Source organism: Pseudoliparis swirei, chromosome 11, assembly GCF_029220125.1.
Source record: "Pseudoliparis swirei isolate HS2019 ecotype Mariana Trench chromosome 11, NWPU_hadal_v1, whole genome shotgun sequence".
NCBI lineage: Eukaryota > Metazoa > Chordata > Actinopteri > Perciformes > Liparidae > Pseudoliparis > Pseudoliparis swirei.
In genome coordinates this window covers 11,553,456-11,572,581 of record NC_079398.1, presented here as the reverse complement: position 1 = coordinate 11,572,581, position 19,126 = coordinate 11,553,456, and the positions used below count along the sequence as shown (strand labels likewise).

The 19,126-nt window shown below is 44.7% G+C and overlaps 3 protein-coding genes across 3 annotated transcripts; 2 read left to right on the top strand and 1 right to left on the bottom strand.

The window, feature by feature from the left end:
- The first annotated feature begins 220 nt into the window (after positions 1-220).
- Positions 221-8,062, top strand: prorp (protein only RNase P catalytic subunit). Its single transcript, XM_056427154.1, is given in 11 exon segments — positions 221-1,023; positions 1,242-1,380; positions 2,068-2,302; positions 2,389-2,562; positions 2,564-2,691; positions 3,114-3,161; positions 3,290-3,422; positions 6,803-6,913; positions 7,263-7,411; positions 7,568-7,766; positions 7,867-8,062. Coding segments are annotated over 11 exon segments (1,884 nt in total). The 5' UTR covers positions 221-581; the 3' UTR covers positions 7,993-8,062.
- A 143-nt stretch (positions 8,063-8,205) lies between these two features.
- On the top strand, positions 8,206-12,928 carry psma6a (proteasome 20S subunit alpha 6a). The gene is made up of 7 exons (XM_056426210.1): positions 8,206-8,387; positions 9,894-9,988; positions 10,087-10,168; positions 10,377-10,532; positions 10,924-11,102; positions 11,661-11,755; positions 12,240-12,928. Exons 1-7 carry the CDS (start codon positions 8,312-8,314, stop codon positions 12,295-12,297), a joined length of 741 nt encoding a protein of 246 aa, XP_056282185.1. The 5' UTR covers positions 8,206-8,311; the 3' UTR covers positions 12,298-12,928.
- A 956-nt stretch (positions 12,929-13,884) lies between these two features.
- nfkbiab (nuclear factor of kappa light polypeptide gene enhancer in B-cells inhibitor, alpha b) lies at positions 13,885-17,373 on the bottom strand. Its single transcript, XM_056427155.1, has 6 exons — positions 17,039-17,373; positions 15,841-15,946; positions 15,525-15,735; positions 14,865-14,953; positions 14,489-14,746; positions 13,885-14,375 (listed from the first exon to the last, which is right to left on the bottom strand). Exons 1-6 carry the CDS (start codon positions 17,293-17,295, stop codon positions 14,340-14,342), a joined length of 957 nt encoding a protein of 318 aa, XP_056283130.1. The 5' UTR covers positions 17,296-17,373; the 3' UTR covers positions 13,885-14,339.
- Between the last annotated feature and the right edge of the window lie 1,753 nt (positions 17,374-19,126).

Below are 19,126 nucleotides of genomic sequence, written 5' to 3'. Positions count from 1 at the left end.
AAACCCACAACAAATCGAAGACATGAGACACAAACAGTTTTCTAAATTAATTTTTTTAACATTTCCTCATAATATTTGTATTTTATATGTTCAAGTAATACAGTTTGCGTCGCAACATGTAAAACTAAATCGTGTCTTCCGGTCGTTTACTGGTTGTCTTTAAAAACTTGACAGTTCACAAACGCAGCTGTCAAGCTTTGATGACGTCAGTTGTGCGACTCGAGTCATGCGTCCAGCTCCCTAAGTTGTGCATGAAGTTGGACAAGGAAAGGAGCTGTATTTCATTCCGAGATCGAAAGGAAGAGTGAGTCGCATTTAAAGAGTTATACCTACTTATAAGAACCAACGAGAGAGGGGTATTCAAGTATCTTTTAGCATTGGGTAACGACAAGGTTATTAGCAGGCTCCACGTTATTGATGCATGCAACTAGCAGCATGTGAGAGGTTTTTAGTCAGTTGCTTGAGGAAATACGTATTTATACAGTGTGTATGTAGTATGTAAATGAGGATACATCTGCTGTATAGCTGAAGTAAAGTGTAGTATTAGATTATCTCGATTAAGTACCAGCCCATAGGCCAACATGGGCCCCGCCTTGATATTAAAAGTCAGAATGTGCCTGAAACCCTTCAGGCCGTTCTTCTATCAGGGAAGCTCGGCTTTCTACACACTAAATACTTTTCTGTGCAAGTCACCACAGCTGCCCCTCTCGGCCCGCCTTCTGTGCACCAGACACAAGAACCCAACCCCAGGGGCCAGGCAGGCAGACAGGGGGAACGGTGGGCAGGCTGATGGACAGGGGGGAGTCAGAAATAGCGGCAACAGACGCAGGGAAGAGGAATTGTGGGATGGTGCTGAGAAGGGAAAGGGTCAGAGCTCCTCTATTTGGCAGAGGACGTCTCCCCTCAAATCTGTGTTTGCTGCCGGGACGGCAAAAAGGACAATGGAGATGCTGAAGAGGAAAGCACCTCCGGATGTGGAGGAGCATGCGGAGGACCCTGAAATGAGGACGAGGAGAGGACCAGGTAGGACACCATCGTGTCTCCCTGTGTGCCTCTGTCCGTTCAAATAAGTGTTCACAACTATTTCCGTATTATTTCAATTTGAATACTTGCTCAATAGACACTTTAACATGACCATAACCTTAGTTTAAATATGTTTTTCTTCTTCTACTGCCTTTTGAGGTCTAAATTAATCTATGAATCATCCAACCCTCACTGAATTACTAATGAATGTCTCACAGAGAAGGTGCAGCCTCCCGACCGGCCGCTCTCGGCCGCTGACTGGAGGACGCTGAAGGAGTCTCTGGGAAATAATCATCGCTTTGACATCCAGATGATGGGTGCGCTGTTCACCTCCAGGGCAGAGCTGGATATCGCCAAGTGAGTGCAGTAAGAGTGTGTTTTTGTGTCTGAGTTTGAATGACATTCTACGTTTTTTAGGTCCAATCATTGGTTTTACAATTTGAGCGCTATCATTTAAATCAGGGTAGGAAATTTACATATTTTAGAGGGCATTTAAAAAGAAATTGGGGGCACTTTTTGAAACTTGTGAAATACCATTTGACCTTTGTTCACAATATTAAATAGTTTTACAGTATATGAGCAATTGTCATCAAATGGCAATAATAAGACTATGAGGCAGTAGTCTACAGATTCAAAGTGTTTTCTAAGATTTTTTTAACAAACAGAAAACATAAATCAGACAATCGTATTGAATTGTATTATTTCTTTGTGGTTATTTATTATTCTTAAATTTTTTAAACAAATATTAACAATTATAACTTATTTCTTGATGAAGTCCTCCTCACACTCGCAGTCACAGATCAAGAAGCGCTCCAACAACACGGAGACAATCAAAACATGACGAGCCAACTGGACCAGCTCATATAGGCCACGATGTTTTTGACAAGTTCATAATTATTATAGGAAATTATGGGGTCATTTTTTGCCCCTCTCCTAGTGATATTAGGGAGCAAAATTGTATTTCTTCATGCCAGTTTTTCCCTTTGCCCTCGTGTATTTCTGACGCTGATTTAAATGTCAGGGATATGCACCATTCTGCTACAGGTCCCTACTGTCGTTTGTAGCCATGGAAACGGGGATTCTGACTTACGAGCTGCTGCTGCGGTACCTGACTTTGTGTGTGACCGGCGGCCACGACGACGAGGTGTTTGATGTCTATGACATCATGCGGGGAAGTTTCCCCTGTCTGGAAACGGGGGCCTCCAGCCTCTTCATCAAGTCCTTCAGCCGGACGGAGAGGTGGAGGGAGGCGGTCGGCATCCTGCGCGAGGTGAAGAAGGTTAGTAGCGTTTAGATTTTTACAAAAATCTCTTATTTTGGACGACTTCTCAGTCGTCACCTGTTATTTTACCGTTGTCCTTACAGGTCTTTATCCCATCGCCGCGCAACTACGGCGACATCATCGCGGCTGCGATGTTAAATGGCGACACGGCCACGGCCTGGGCTTTCTATGACGAGTTGATTGAAAATGGCCTGATCCCGCACCAGGAAACCTGGGAGGCTCTGTACAAGGGAGCGAGGGAGCCTGAGGAGAAGGGGGAAGGAGGCTGGAGCTGTGTCTCAGTCGGAGCACCGGGAGAGGCTGCTGGGCATTCTGCTCCACATGAGGAACAACCAGATCTACCCCCAACGCGGCCTCACCAGCAGCATCAAGACCTGGTTTGAGAGGTACAAGAGAGCGATAGAGGCTCTGAGGGTTTAGGTGGGAAACGGCGGCATTACGCACTTTATATGATTTACCTAAATCCTGTGGCAAACTCTTTCAAAATGAGGTCATTTTAGAAGTATATAAACAATACGCATGGACTGATAGCAAGATGTAATTACATCACTCCTATGCTGCTTTTAAAACCATAACCTGGTCAATGAACTCTAATTTCGAGTGAACATTGTTGCTGAACTTTGATCGGTGGCTTCAGAATATGTTTCAGAGGGTTTTCCCCCTGTTTTACTCTCTTCTATTGGAAGATAAAACCAGCATTTAGTCTTTTTCTCTTGTCTGTATAAACTTAACATGGTCTCATCCATGTTTATCCGCCTCAACAACCCAACACTCCTCATGTCTCCTTCCTCCGTCTCTCTGTCTTCAGTCTCACGGGCCAGAGATGGACAGGAAGTTGGACCAGCGCCAACCCAAAGTAACCGCACCACGTCCTACCTAAACATGAATCTCTGTTCATCCAGATTTGTGCATTGGCAGAATTGTGTGTCCTGTATATGTCATTTATGAATGTGTGTGTGTGTATGCATGTATGTGTGTTTCTAGGGGTGTGTGTAAGTGGTGTGGGTCGGCGTTAGAGTCCATCCAGCTGACTGTTGAAGAGTACCAACAGCTGAAAGACAGAGTGATGGCTGACATCATTCAGGGACGAGATGTTTTTAACAAAACTACACCACAGGTACACACTCACACGCACACAAACACACACACACGACACACATACACAAGCTTTGCCATGTTTCTAATAACTGAAGAGAATAATTTAAATATGAGTCATAAAGATCATTTAAATAGATAAAATGCATGTCTACTCTGACTTTAAAACACAGGATGTTGTTTTATATTTTATTTTATTTAATTGTATGCAGTTGTGAATTATTAGGTTTTAACAGATAATTCATGATCGATTTGTAATTGTATTAATTAAATTGAGCGTGCAGTTAGTCCATTAATCTAATCCACCATTATATAAACCTTTACGTTAATACATGCCATGATGAATGATACATTATCGTGGTTGGTGTTAAAAGTTTGTAAACTTTTAAACTGTGTTCACTGTGAACTTTTTGAAATAGCTTGGAAATGTTCCCACTGTGGGACTAATAAAGAAATATCTAATATAATATAATCTAAATTTTAAAATGAAATGTGTTTTTAAACCGAGACATAATTATCTGCTTTTAGGCGTATCTGCCAACAGCGTGGCACATGATCTCCTTCTCTCTGTGTTCTGCTAGATGGCGTCATTGGTACACATGCAGGCCTCTGGGGCCTTTGGGGCTTTAGTTGAAACCGCTTAGTGAACTCTGCTACTTTCGCTATCCAGACGACAGATCTAAACCGCTTCTGATCAGATCTCCTTTTGAGGCGTTGTTTTAAAAGAAGACGTCTGTCCTCCAGAGACTCGTTCCTCTGGGCTGCTACGACAACACGATAATTAATAATTAGTCCCTGTCACAGAGGACGGTACCGCCAACACGTCTCTGCTGTCCTCAAAGTCTGATGTTCTCTGTTCTTTATAGTCAATTAATAATAATTTGATTGGGATATGGCTTGTATCTGGGGTAGATGAATCCACTGCACACGCTTTTCATTGGATTGGAATGTACTGGCTGTATTCTTTTTATAATGCTAACAAAAATACACTCGCAAACAAGGTACTTGAAATAGTTCCAATACGAAACTTGTCCACATCAGTTAACATGTAGTTGAATAGTATGCCATCGCTCGTTTATGTACAGAGAGGCAGTTTGAATGTTTTCCTTTGTGTTCTTCGGTAGTCAGGCGGAGTTTGTTGGTGCAGTTAGTTACATTTTAGGGAATTTCCAGCATTTGGAGCACCATGTGAATCTGGATCACAGCGGCCTCACACGAGGAAGGCAGACACGCCGCATAACTCGACTTTATGAATTCCCATTTTATTTATTTTTAAGAGGCCAAACAGGGCGCTTCAGACCACCAGTGAAGCAGCAGATGCCGGGAGCCGGGGGGACAGAAGGGCAGCTGTGTTTGTCTGCATGTGATGATTACAAAGTCGTCGCAGCCAGCAGGGAAAGCGTGATGCCATTTTAAGCACACAGATAGCGTGAGAAAACCCCCGCGCGATTTAATGCTCACTAACATAACAGTCATTATGCACCACCTTCGTGACGCTTATTAAGTTTAACTCTGACAAACACGTTCACCAAAAGAATATCTTTTTAAAAATATTTTTTGATCAACTTTTATTGCATCACATGTGCATCATATTCTGGTGTTTAGCAGTTTCACGCCTCAGATATCAAAACAAACATCTGTATTAGTACCCCGAGGTGGAACTGATAAGATAAGTGTTGGAAGCGAGAGAAACTCAACCAGAAGCTCCTATTAAAGCGGTGTTATTAAAACCGGCAGATGTACATATCACTGGTATCTTGCAGTCACTTTTTTTGCATTCAGATTTTGTACCTCAGTAATAATGCTGCAGGCCAGGGTATGTATACAGAATACTAATGTGCATGCATTTTCTTTGTAAAAATGGTGTTTGAATGTTTGTGTGTGTGTGTGTGGGTGTCCGTGCGTGTGCGTGTGCATGTGCGTGTGTTTTAAGCAGTATATCATCCGCAGCAGCACAATGAACTGGTTTCACATATCGGCTCTGGAAAGTCCCTGGATAATTATACTGGACTTTCTCTCCGTCTCTCTCTTTCTCTTTCTCTTTTTCTCTCTCTCTTCCTCCTACTCCTGCTCTTAATCTTTCCTTCTTTCTTTCCTTTGCCAATTTCAGATTTGTTTATGTTTTCATTTATTTCTGCACCTTTTCTCCATCAGAACTAATCCCTCAATCCCTCTCTTCATCGCCACACTTTCATTTGTCCTTTTCTTTCATTTATTTCGCCTCCCACCCAAAAACACACGTCTCCCCCTACTCAACAAAAAAAAAGAACTGTCTCCAATGTGAAGCTGCACATTATTGTAGAATGAATTAAAAAGCAATAACAGTGCAGCGGCGACGGGGCTCGAGTCCGAAGGAGGAATATTACAGCCTTTTAATTATTATTTTGTACATGTTCATGGTGGCGTTCATGGTGGCGTTCATGGTGGCGTGCACGCAGTCAAGTTTCAAGTCCAGGGGAATCCACTGGAAACCTATTTCCATACTGCCGCTATCTAAAAGTGAAAGTAGTACTAACAATGTTCCCGTGCTGGAGGCCTATTCTCAGATGCAGCGCTGCTGGCCTATTATGGTACAAAGATGTTCCACAGACGAAGCCTTCCTCATTCCCCGCACTGCAGGAAACCTGCGGTATTCATGTTCAACGGATACTTTTATATTCAAAGACTGTCTATTCACCCCTTTTAGAGGGAGTAAGTATGTTATTGGACATACAATAATAATAGTAATACAGTTGAGAGTGCTCATATTCGTCGTATTAGAGTCTAATTGAAAAACAGGGAAAAAGAACCTCCTCAGTGTGAAGGTCGATGTTTCATAAGCTATTAAACTTTAACTCAAAACTAAGTACTTTATTGTTTAGCTGCCAGCTGGCCTTCTCAGAAGAAAGGCCGGGTAGACGTATTACTGGCGGGCCTGTGATCAAACCAGCCAACCATCAGGCCACCACAGGTGGGGTCCCCAATAAGGAACAAGCCCCTGAGATTGCTGGAGGGGAGTTCTGCAGAATTATTCTGTACTTTGTGAATGAATTCCTCCATCGGTAAAATATCTCCACATCCACATGGATGGATTGGACCAAGAGTTCACAAAGACATTCTTGGTCCCTCGAAGATGATGTTGTCACTGTGAACATGCCGCCAGCACGGTCGCGATCTTGTTGTGTTGTTAGTCTGGATCGTGGAAACCTTTAGAACATTGCAAGTTGTGCACAATCCCTGTTTTTTTCTGTTAAATAGCTTATTTCTTCTTTTCTATGAAAAAGGGAAAAGGCAGTAATGCAATGCAGTGTAAAATCAAATGTTTTTGTACAATATTCATGTGTAACTTTCCTGTTTAAAAAAAAAAAAAAAAAAGTGTGACTCAACACATCCCTCTCTCTGCCTATGTGTGTGTCTGTTCAGGAGTTGGAGAGGTTCAAGGTGTTCATGGAGAGGAAGCCAGCGTTCGACGTGGTCGTCGATGGGCTGAATGTGGCGAACATCAGCAGGGACAAAAGCAGGCATTCAGAGACGGTGAGATAACGCACGTGCATGCGAAATGTGAAATAACGAGACGATGAGAGACGGAGAGAAATATTGTACAGCGTCCATCAGACCAACAGCGCTTTCTTCAGAATCCTGTCTACACACACACAGTTTTACAGTCTAGATTTTAGTGTGTGTGTCCAACCCGGGGAGTTTCCTGCCAGTTTCACTTTGAGGTCAAATATGTCACATCTTTCTCAGACGCTCTGTGGCCACAAGATACAGCGAGAGAACAAACAGACAAACATGAGTCCCCGAGCTTGTGACTGTACTCGTCCTCTAGGATTTGCTACACTATGTTGACATCAATAAAAGTGTTGAGGTGTGTGCGTTTCAGTTGTTGGCGGTGGTGTCGGAGCTGCAGGCTCAGGGCCTGAATGTCCTGGTGTTGGGCAGGAGACACATGCTGCGGCCCTCCAGGACCTGGGACAAACACAACATGAATCTCATCCAGCAGAAGGCTCACTGCTTCTTCACTGAAAACATGTGAGCGCGGGAAGAGAAAATAAAAAGAAGAATGGCATGGGAAACTAAGGAGCAGCATGTGGGAGGCTGATTTAATATCATTCACATGTTATCACTCTGCACATTGTTATTCGTCTGTATCTCTTTTTATGTATTTTTTTATTTGCATCCGGTCAGCTCGGAGGATGATCCCTTCTTGCTGTACGCCACGTTGAATTCCGGCAACCACTGTCGGTTTGTGAGCCGGGACCTGATGAGGGACCACAAGGCCTGCCTGCCGGACGGAGCCACCCGGCGACTTTTCTTCAAATGGCAGAGAGGCCACCAGCTGGTGCTGGCCGGATACGTCGCAGCAGGCAGGAGGGTCCGATTTCAGGTGAGCGAAGAGGAGGAGGAGGAAGAGAAGAAAGAGAGAGAAATTTGATTGGGACCGAATGAAAGAAGCATTCCAATCAACTGTGTGTGTGTGTGTTTAGAGTATTCCCAGCTACGACACCATTATCCAGACGTCAGCGGACTCGTGGCACGTTCCCTACGACGACACAGAGGACAGGTGCACCTATGAAGTACCTCAACGCTGGCTCTGCCTCACAAAGCACTGAAAACGCATCTCGTATGTTTTGATTATAACTGTGTTCTTGTAAATAAATAAAATATTTGTACAACAAAGAACTAAGTGGAACTCTTGAATCTAACTGTTGAGACACGAGGGGAAACGTACATGTGATTGGATGTGCACTTCTTGGAAGTCAGCTGGTGACGTCTGTGAACTGAAAAGCTGCGACGGTGACCCGGATGTAGAAGGTTTCAGTCGGGACGGGTCACTTCCGGTGTATATACTTTGCCTTGTTTTGGCATCTGTAGCCTCTCAGTTTAGCTTTAACTTCAGTCTCGACCCGTTGAAAGTTATTTCCAGCCGCCATGTCTCGCGGCTCGACTGCAGGGTTTGACCGCCACATCACCATCTTCTCCCCGGAGGGAAGACTGTACCAAGTCGGTGAGTGACGCTCGTGAGCGCAACCTGCTCTGTCATCACTAGCTAGCTGCTAACAGGCTAGCAGGAGCTAGCTAGCCCATTCATAACGCGGTGTTCTGTAGAAAAAAGAGTCTCAACGTCGAGATGGAGTTAACACAAGGGCGACTCGTGTGCGATTAACTACCAAGTAATGCTCACCTTAATTAAGCAGTAGTTGTTGCAGTTTTGCTAGCTTTTTTTAGATAGCTCCATTTAGCTAGCTGTGCTATGTGCAGTGCTAGCATCCAAATCATGTTAAGTGAATTTTGTATGAAGCAACCTTAACATGCTGCTTAGCCCTAGCTAACAATGCTATTCTTTGTCATTTGTATAATGACCATTCTCCTAAATAAATTATAACTGAGCTGCATGAAATGTTAAAACCGTGTCAAAAGAAAATATGTTTAACAAACACTACTCGTTACAACGGTATATTTGTATAATACTTACAAATATATACTTAAACAGTTGTGCGTATGTAAAATAAAGTTACATGTAAAACCACCTACACAGATTCCTGATTTTTAGTAAATTAAAAAACTGTTTGCACTAGAGATGCACCGCTCAGGTTTGTTGGTGCCGATCACTGAACTCAGTATCTGCCGATCCGAAAATACTGATCAGCGATCACGGTGTCGATTGAAGCATTCTATTTATTGTGTAGCATTATTGCCTAGGACTATGAGGAAATTCATATATAAAGCACCTCAAACATTAAAGAAATTACAGATTTCATTAAACATTTAGGACTTTTACTTTGAAAAATGTCCTAATTGATACATTAAAATTGATTGATTGCCAGTGATGGGGATTTCAGATATGTATGGAACACATCTGCATCATTCATTTCCTGGAACTCTTGGGGAAATCTATTTACAGGACTTTTCTTAACATACAAAAGTCTGACTTATTCTTATAAACTCTTCCTTGGTACAGTAAAAATGTTTTAATGTTAGCATAATTTAAGCTAAATCTCAGAAACGATCTATAAAGATACTAAATCAGTTAATTGTTTACTTTTATATGTTCGTGTATGATTTGTCATCTTATTTTGATTGACGGATGTTGTTTCACGTTTTTTTTCTTTAACTTTGCAAAACTTTGTATTTGCTTTAAATCTCTTTACTAACTTCCAAAAAACTCTCTCGCTCCTCCGATCCAATGACCATGCGTCTCTAGGAGCATCAGTCTCTAGTCGGTGAGAGTGACTGTGAGTTGACCGGGAACGGGGACGGGGGACGGGGCGCCGTGGGTGGGAGGATCCTCTGGACCTCTCACTCTGCGGCCTCGCGCCGGCGCATCGTCGCCGTTGCGGCGGTGGTTGAGACGCCTTAACTCAGAGATGAGTACGCTGATCATCTCTGATTTGCCGTTTGACGAAAAACCGATAATGGGAATATCGGCCGATCAGATCGGTGCATCCCTAGTTTGCACACATTTTCGTTTGTCATAAATTTGAATTGTGTCACTTCTTCCTCCTGTCTCCAGAGTATGCCTTCAAAGCCATCAACCAGGGAGGACTGACGTCCGTCGCCATCAGAGGGAAGGACTGTGTGGTGGTGGTCACACAAAAGAAAGTTCCAGTCAGTATACACGGACACATTAGTTTACACACACACACACACGTTCATTGCTTGTGTGATGTTCATATCTCTCTGTCTTTGTCTTGTGTTTTTCTCAGGACAAGCTGCTGGACTCCATGACAGTCACACACCTGTTCAAAATTACAGAGAAGATTGGCTGCGTTATGACTGGAATGACAGGTACATAATGTCTCCTCCAGCCGATGGGGAAGACTCAGTCAGCTCGTTTCTTTTTTTGTTGTCGTAATTTTTTATTATATAATTGGTGGAATGAATCATCCATCTATACGATGCATTTGTACAAATACGTTTATCATATTCTTTCCTTGTTCACGTTCACTCATGTATTTGTCCAGTCCTAAATGTTTCCACCGCCTCCTCCCTCCAGCTGACAGCAGGTCTCAGGTGCAGAGGGCGCGGTATGAAGCGGCCAACTGGATGTATAAATACGGCTATGAGATCCCCGTGGACATGTTGTGCAAACGCATGGCAGACATCTCGCAGGTCTACACACAGAACGCTGAGATGAGGCCTCTAGGCTGCTGTGAGTCGTGTGCATGTGTGTCCTTTAGGATTGTTCGTGTTGTATAGTTGTTTCTCTTTTTAACCAAAACTGACCTGTTGGAATTGATTAAAACCACTTGTCATCTATTTCCAAAATGATACATGTTCCTTCATGTCCAGAGTTGGGCAATGCTTATGTGATGATATTTTGGGTATTGGGACAAAATATTTGCAGCTCCAATTTACATATATCTTTAAAACCTGATGTTGATTTAGCCCTTCCACAAGGTTGTTAGAAAACATTTTTTGAGTCAAATGTATTTGTCAAAGTGCTGGTTATAGCGTTGACCAGATGGGATAACGGACAACACGGCCTGTTTCTCTACGTTTCCGCTGTCCTGTCTTCATTCCCCCTCTGCCTTGCATCCAAGGTATGATGGTGGTCGGGCTGGATGAAGAGTTGGGTCCGCAGCTGTATAAGTGCGACCCGGCCGGCTACTACTGTGGCTTTAAGGCCACGGCAGCTGGAGTCAAGCAGACGGAGGCCACCAGCTACCTGGAGAAGAAAGTCAAGAAGAAACTGGATTGGACCTACCAGCAGACCATGGAGGTACGGACGCACACGCAGCCGGACTGATCTGAACAACACGCAAACTTTGGGGGAATTTTGTGGGCTGATGAAGTCGAGGAGTGCGTTTGTGTTTCAGAAAATGTCACAGAATTTGTGTCGCCATGCTGGAATGTTACCCCACTTCTGAGTTACTGCTGAAGTGTAAACCAATCACTGGCAGCCGTTGATTACACAAAATGAGTCACTGCAGGAATCCTGATCATAGTTTAATAAAAACTAATTTGTTATATCTTACATATTCTGTTAATATTTCCCAGATGTTAATGTCCTCCCTTGGAAGAAGTCAAAGCAAACAACTGGAATATGTCACAGATATACATCTAATCTTCTACGTTTTGCAATAGCAAGTGCTGTGGCTTTATATGTTTTTCACATCTTTAAAATAACATATTTTTAAAACGCACATTTATAGGTGAAGTCCCTTTTTTTCTTGATTCTATGAAGATGAGCCCCCGTTTCCAAAGGCGTCTATTTCTCTGATGCAACCTTTCACTTTATTTCCTCCTCTGTTCCTCAACTCTCCCCTTCTCAAAACAGACGGCCATTTCTTGTCTCGCAAGCGTTCTGTCCATCGACTTCAAGCCCTCAGAGCTGGAGGTGGGAATCATTACCACAAAAGATTCGCGATTCAAGTGAGTCTTTTCCTCACACACAGGAGTAAATGCATTGATAGATGCGAGTAAGTTATAGGATCCACAGGTAACAGTTGTTTTGTTCTCCTGCTCAGCTGTAAATGGGTTTTCCAGAATCAAAGTAAAGCTTGAAACAAGAAAAATAATATTTGATGTTCAACTAAACATGCCAGTCTGAAGAGATACCCTGGCTCCTGCATTTAAAGTATTGCTGTGTTTGTGCTAACACTGGGGGGGAGGGGGAACATGTCTTGGCATTGTTAAAAATACATCGGAGCAATTTTTTATAATTGATAAAAAACAGAATACGTGTTGTAATGGAAATCCCCTTAAAATTTAAACCAGGGTCGATCAAAGCAAAGGCTTGCAGGGTTGAATGTGTTCACAATGTGCCTGCGTATATGTGTGTGCGTGCGTGTGTGTGTGTCTAGAAAATCTGGTGTAACGAAAAAAGGTTGACTTAATTTGTTTGCTTGTGCTCCAGGATTCTGTCAGAGACTGAAATCGATGTCTACCTGGTGGCTTTGTCTGAGAGAGAGTGAGGAAAGCTCTGAAAAGGAGGAACGGCATCCCCCCCCCTCCCTCCCACCTCCTCCACACACCAGGTCTCTCTCGTCCCAGAGGGAAGATTAATGAAGAGTCGGTATGATCTTGTTCAGAATGGCCGGTATCGGGGTTGTGGGGTTGAAGACACGCAAAATAAATTCTGGTCAGTCCACCATATGAAGCATCATTCCCACGGGCCCCTTTGGAGCGTGACCTGAGCACATCGGAAGAACTGTCTGGGGTACCTCTCCAGCACGAGACCTCTTCATTCCTCTGTCGCGGACTTTGTTGTCCAGCAGCTTCTCGAGTGACGGCCAACAGAGCTTTCAATCTCTTCTCCTCGGGGATGTCGCGACGTGCATCTCCCCCCGTTTTCTATAACCGACTCGAAAGTCTCCCCTCGCCCCCGACTCTAGTTTCAGGGAGATGTTGACGCGGGGGGGGGGGGGTTGGATTTGTCCTATCACAGACGGTTGTCATTGTCACACCCTCATTTAGGTTCGCTCAGGTCAACAGGAAGCCCCTGATTATATCACCCCCTCCACAGTGTCTCAACCCCCCCCCCCCCGGTCTGCTGCCACTGATGTACATTACTGCACTTCTATTAAATGCAATGTTTTTACCGAACACTTGAGTGTCCCTGTTTTTCCTTTCTTTGCATGTTGCCGTTGGGGAATTTTATGGAAATATAAAGTGGGCAATTCAGACTTGAGAGCATGTGGAGGGAACATTATTTTAAGAATCACTGTTGACAATTTATGTCTCCATACAGTCTCCATTTCTGCTAAAATATAGCTGACTGGGATGTATTTTATATTGAAGGACTCTGAGTACATTTGTATTGACAGTGTTTTATTTTGCACTTGTACGGGGTTAAGATATACTATCCAATCTCACTATTTGTGATGTCTACACAATAATGTAGCCACTGTAAGAAGGTTTTTCAATGATTTAAATATAAGTTTAGTGTGCAAAGCCAACACACGATCTGCAGTACCAGTATCATACTGTCACGAGTGTAATTAGCAGCTTAACGGTCCATGCTGGATATTTATTTTAATGGAACGGGAGAGAAACTCCCTTCCTCCTCCCCTCCGCCCTTAAGCTGGACTGAAGCATCCTGTTGTTCGGCGGAGATCCCCTTTGGAGGAACGAGAAGCAGGAATGTCACAACCAGCTGAGTGTTCTGTTCCTGGGAATTTCCTGACCCTTTCTCATTAGCCCCGCCCTAAAAAAAAAAAAAAGTTCACATCCCCTTTGCGCTTATCTCTTTCTGCACACACAAGTATGAGGAACTGTTGCGGCTCAATTCACCAGCAGTTCCTCATTCAAGGGAAAGGGAGTTATTAGCCCCCTCACTGTGTGACATGAGAAATAAAACACAGCCGTCATGCGTCAGCGTTTCTAGAAGCAGACGTACTGACGGCGGCAGCAGAAGGCACGCGGTAAGAGTAATGTCTTGTATAATCTGTCAGGCGCTGGTGATTATACGCTGGGTTATGACATCTTTTTCTTCTCAACTAATCTTCCCGTCACATGTCATCCCTCGTGTCGCCCATCCCCACAAACATGATCACACAAAGTTTGTTTTACTGTTAGATATGAGAGTCTTTAATTTAACTGGAGTGTGCTGGACTGTTTGCTGCCTGACATATACAACCTGCTCAACTGTACACATTCACAGCTTCCATAAAAAATACATCTTTGTATACACAGCATTTACAATATCATACAACAGAGGTGTTGCAGGTACATCTGTGCGGATGGATTGATGTTTTTTTGGTGACTAATGATTTGCCGCGTCCACAGAATACGAGCAATCCTCTCATCGTACAGCGACACTCCTCCGGCGGTCCTGTATTTACAGCTCGGCGTGTTCGCTCTTCCCTCCGCGTCCTGGAGCCGGACTCGTTGTTGCCGCCGCTCCGTTGGGCGGTCGCGCACGCGCCAAATCCGCGACGTTGAAAGTAGCCGAGCCCTTTCTCTTGTCCTTTACCGTCATCCGCCTGCCTCTGTAACTTCCTCCTCTCGCTTCCTGCTAATGTCCTTTCCACTGTATGTCGTCATATCCCACCTGCAAACACATCGGAGATAAAAAGAAAAGTAATAAATAGAAAGTCGCGCACTGGCCAGTGAGCTCGTTTTTAAATGTTACGGCGGCGGCTGCTACGCATTCTCAACACGCACCTCCTCGTCGGACTCGTCGTCCTCCGCCTCGCTGTTGTCCTCCTCGCTGTCGGGCAGCTCCCGCAGGTCGGGGTGGGTAAGCGAGTACAGCTCTTTCCGGATGTCGTCGCCGTCGCGGCCGTAGGTGAGGTGGAAGGGGGTGTGGCCCCCGGACGTCAGGAGGTTGGGGTCGGCGCCTTTCTTCAGCAGCAGTTTGACCAGCGACAGATTCTGCTGGTCCACGGCCAGGTGCAGCGCACTGCGACCGTTACGCTGCTCCTATAGGATGGGAGGAGAGAACAAGATTATATAATATATATTTATATGTACTTTGTAATTCTACACAACGCAAGTGCCTTTAGGTGTGTGTTCTCAAATATAGCTTTGGTGTGTGTACCTTTGAGTTAATGTCAGCTCCGAGATCCACCATGTTCTCCACCAGTGACAGGAAACCCTGAACTGAAGCCAGGTGGAGGCAGTTCTGACCTGCAGGGAGACATCATAGGAAGAGCTTAACAGCTGACCCCAGATCAGCACAGCTGCAGTTGTCTAGGAATAGTCCAGGCTCCAAAAAGGATTTAAGAAAAGAGCTAAATAGTTTGTTTGGACAGTATTAACTTTGGGATTATATTACTCTGGAGAGCAGACTTTTTATTGGGTCCATTTCATTGGATATTGTAACATTTTATAATCAGAAATGTGTTTTCCCAGAGTGAGATTTGACAAGTCTTATTCTATTTGAAGCCTTAGCGTCCGACGCCACGTTTCCTCCCCTCTAGTCATCGTATTCATTGATAACAGGCAGCAGAAGTTGCTCTTTTCGAGCCACTATTCCTCCGTTTGAATAGTTAAAGACCAGCAGCGGACTGGTCCGTGTCTGGCCTGTTTCAATGCACCGAGGGTGGGAAAGGAAACTACCTTCTAATAATGTCCAAACGGACTCGTTAACTCCACCGCTGCTAAATCCAAACGTTTCCGTTCCAAGTAAACAAGTAAAGTCAAAAGTTCGACGTCCGACGCGTTCCCCAGAAATGTCCCAAAAGTCGAAAGTTCTCACCGTGGTAGTTGCAGGCGGCCATCACTGTGTGTAAATGCTCCGTCTGGCAGTTCTGGGTGAGGACGCTGAAGCACAGCAGGTTGCCGTGGCGACAGGCAATGTGAAGAGGCGTGTCCCCGCTGTCGTCCACCAGCGTGGGGTCGCAACCGGACACCAGCAGGCGCTGACACACGTCCGCCTGGTTCGTTATTACCGCCAAGTGGAGCGGCGTCTAGGGCGAAGGGGAAGAGATGGGTGAGTTACCGAGTCAGAGGACAGTCTCCTTCTTAAAGTGATGATGATGATGATGATGATGATGATGATGCTTCTTTAATACCTGTCGCTGGTCATTTTGCGTGTTGAGGAAGTCTGTGTTCTTGGACAGGTCGATCATCGTCTTGATGTACTCCTTGGCCTCGTGGATGATGGCCAGGTGGAGCAGCCTATAGAGACGAAGAAACGCTGTTATAATACACACACAACACAACACTTCACATTACGTAAACAGGTGAATAACAGTAAATACTTTCATGTGTGTACTTTAAAAAAATGAAAAGTTAACCTAATCTACAATTGTACTGATTTTTTGTTTAATGTTTGCCTAGTGCTCAAAAATCTATAAACTTTTAAAGTATTCTTCAACACAGCAGTTTACACATTTCTGACCCCCAAACATTCAAAATATTCTTAATGCAGTTTATTTGATACTGAATTTCTTCCCCAGCATAGCAGCCAGTTTCCTACGGATGACATGACAGGAAATGAACGTAAACAAATAAATGGATACATCATTTGAATAATTTGAATCACCTCAAAGTGTTCACCAGACCTCATGTTGGGAAACCACCGTTATTATGCCTTGCACAGTGACACGGCTTGTTACCAAAGTCACGTTGTCCAACGCACGCGCCGTGACGACAGTTACAACGCTGTTATGAACTAGGAACTTCTCAGCAGATAAATAATGTTCCTATTTTATTTATTTTTTAAACTAATAAACACATTTGAAGTTTCTCTCGCGGTTTTTCTTCCTGGTCTCATGAGCCGCAAACACGTCAAACTCCGCAGATTTAACGTGTTATGTAATTTTATTGTTGCTTTCCCCCCCTTGTTGTTTCTTTCCTCCCCTCCTCGCACCGCGGGAGCGCGCGTCGGTCGGATTCCTTGGCGGCGCGCCCGGGACTTTCCCAGTCTGACCCGCGGCCATAGAACTAGTACCCCCCCCCCCCCCTGATAATAGCCTTTTGTTTACGTCCGCCGCCGCAGTGCCTGAACGCAACTAAACCCGTTACGTGGATTGTTAACAGAAAGTTTAGTAAAGCATTAATTCCACATTACCCCCCCCCCCGTGCTTTGCATTGAAATGACACATTCCGCTCAGGGAAAAGGATCAAATTACCTCCTCGAGACCCGCAGCAGGGCCTTCTCCTCCGGCGACAGAGCCGCGACGTTACACTCCGTGAACACGCAAATTATCCACCGTGCTTAAATATCCCCCCCCCCCACATAACTTGTTTCCTCCAGGTCCGACTTACGTGTCTCCGTCCTCCGTGATTTGCGTCTTCCATTCGTGCTGCTCCCCGGGTCCGGCGGCAGGCTGTCGGCGCTGCTGCGGCGGCTCGCTCTCCAAGTGGAGCAGCCGGATCTCGGCCGCCACCGCCTGGTACTCCTCCTCCTTCAGCGAGTCCAGGCCGCTGTCGAGCCGCTCCTCCGTCGACGGGGCCGGCTTCCCTTCTTTAGAGTCCCGACTGTAATCCATTTGGTTCAGTATGCTGGTCCTGTGCAGGGCCATGGCGGCGGGGTTTGTTGGCGAGGAAGGTGCGCTTGGTTGTCTGCGGGCGGAGCCGTGCAAAGCAGGCTGTAAATGCCCTCTGCTGCAGCGGGGCGGAGCTAACGACTAGGTGGGGGATTTCCAGAACACTGTCACTCAGAATAACACAGCACACAGAGCGCTGGCACCAGGAGGGGATTTCTATGCAGACACATATAAATACACCCTCAGTTTATCACAGAGGGCGAAGTCCCTTCTGCAGGCTGCAAAACACACATTTCTGCATTATTTCAGTGTTTCCACATACAAACAACTGTATCTACTCAGTAACTTTAAAGTTATCCCCAGTTAACATTCACACTATATAGTATTAAAGTAATATATACTATGCACCGCCAAGTCAGACTGCATGGACTACTAAAGGATAAGAAAGTAGTGCATCAACAACTCCAGTGTTAACTCCACCATCCAGGAAAGCAGAATAACTTGAAGCACATCCGGCTTCTGGTGCATGGATGCGGTCGCACTGGGGTGAGGGGGGAGGGGAGGGGAGGGAGGGAGCACCCTTCGTTTGCATTCGACCCCCCGCCTGGAACAGAAGGGGACATGTTGCTGCAGGTGGAGATTCTGCAGCCCAATAGGCCTGCAGTAGAGCCCACCCGGATCAGTCCGTTTATTATTTTCTATTTGTTAAATATACATTTTTTTAAATGCAGTCGTAAAGTGATTTTGGTCGTCAGTTTTGACTATGTTAAACTTATTTGAGTATTTGCAATGAAAACCTCAACTGTGTGTTGTCTCATGTATCTTACATTTAAAATGATATATTTATTAATGACATATTCATTTCCAATTTATATTTTGAGCTGGACAAACGCAAATAAATATAATTTGATGAATAGTGTTATTTTGTTATAGCTGTATTCGATAAAAAAATTGTTGGACTAACTTAATTACATTGTATGGCACTGATGCTCTGAATTTTAGTTGGAGTTGCATATAATTATTGGAGCAGCAGTTGTTTCTCGGAAGCATTAAACGTGCTTCACATAGCTGGTTGTTACACCGAGATGGGGATTCGACCCCCACTGACTCCGCGGCAGTGACCTTTAATAAAACCCGAGTATCTGATCACTCCTCCGCGGAGGAACACGGAAAGACTTCCTAGTCCCTCGATGAGGCTGTGCCTGTGACCTCTCCCTTTCGAAAGAAAGGGGGAAGAAAAAGTAAACATGGAGTGGAACGTGATGTTCCCGAGGCCCTGAGGGAAACTCCGGGCTTGTTTTACCTCCCATTGTTCCGTCTGCGTGACCAGTTAGACGGGGATGCGCGCGCATGTTTCTTTTCTTTTCGCTGGCACGATAGCGACTGGCTGAGCAGCACATTCATGACAATGCATATCTTGTGCTTCATCGCCTAGAATCTAGATTGTAATGTGAATAATCTGGTGAGGACACACGGACTGGAGTCACGTGGGGCCACGGGTCATCGTGAGCACGCGCGAGGCTTCTCACAGTGAAAACAAGACCTCTGCTTGACCCCTGATGAAGGCAGATGGATGGAGGGGAGGAATGTGCGCAGCGGGCCTGGGGGGCTTAAAACTGAACAGGAAACTAAACCAAATGTTTAACAACTGTGTAACAACTGTTTAATAATCAATATTTCTTAAGTGTAAAAAAAATGTTTTACGAGAGTCCTTTGCACTTTGTCGATGACCTATTTATTGTTGGAGTGTGCTCTGACTCGGAAAAATGAAATCTGGGAAAGTAAATAGAGATTGTGTAACCAAGATAAGCTGCAGTCTTTATGATAGTTGCGATATTTTGGAAGGGAGGATGTAGTTTCACTGTAG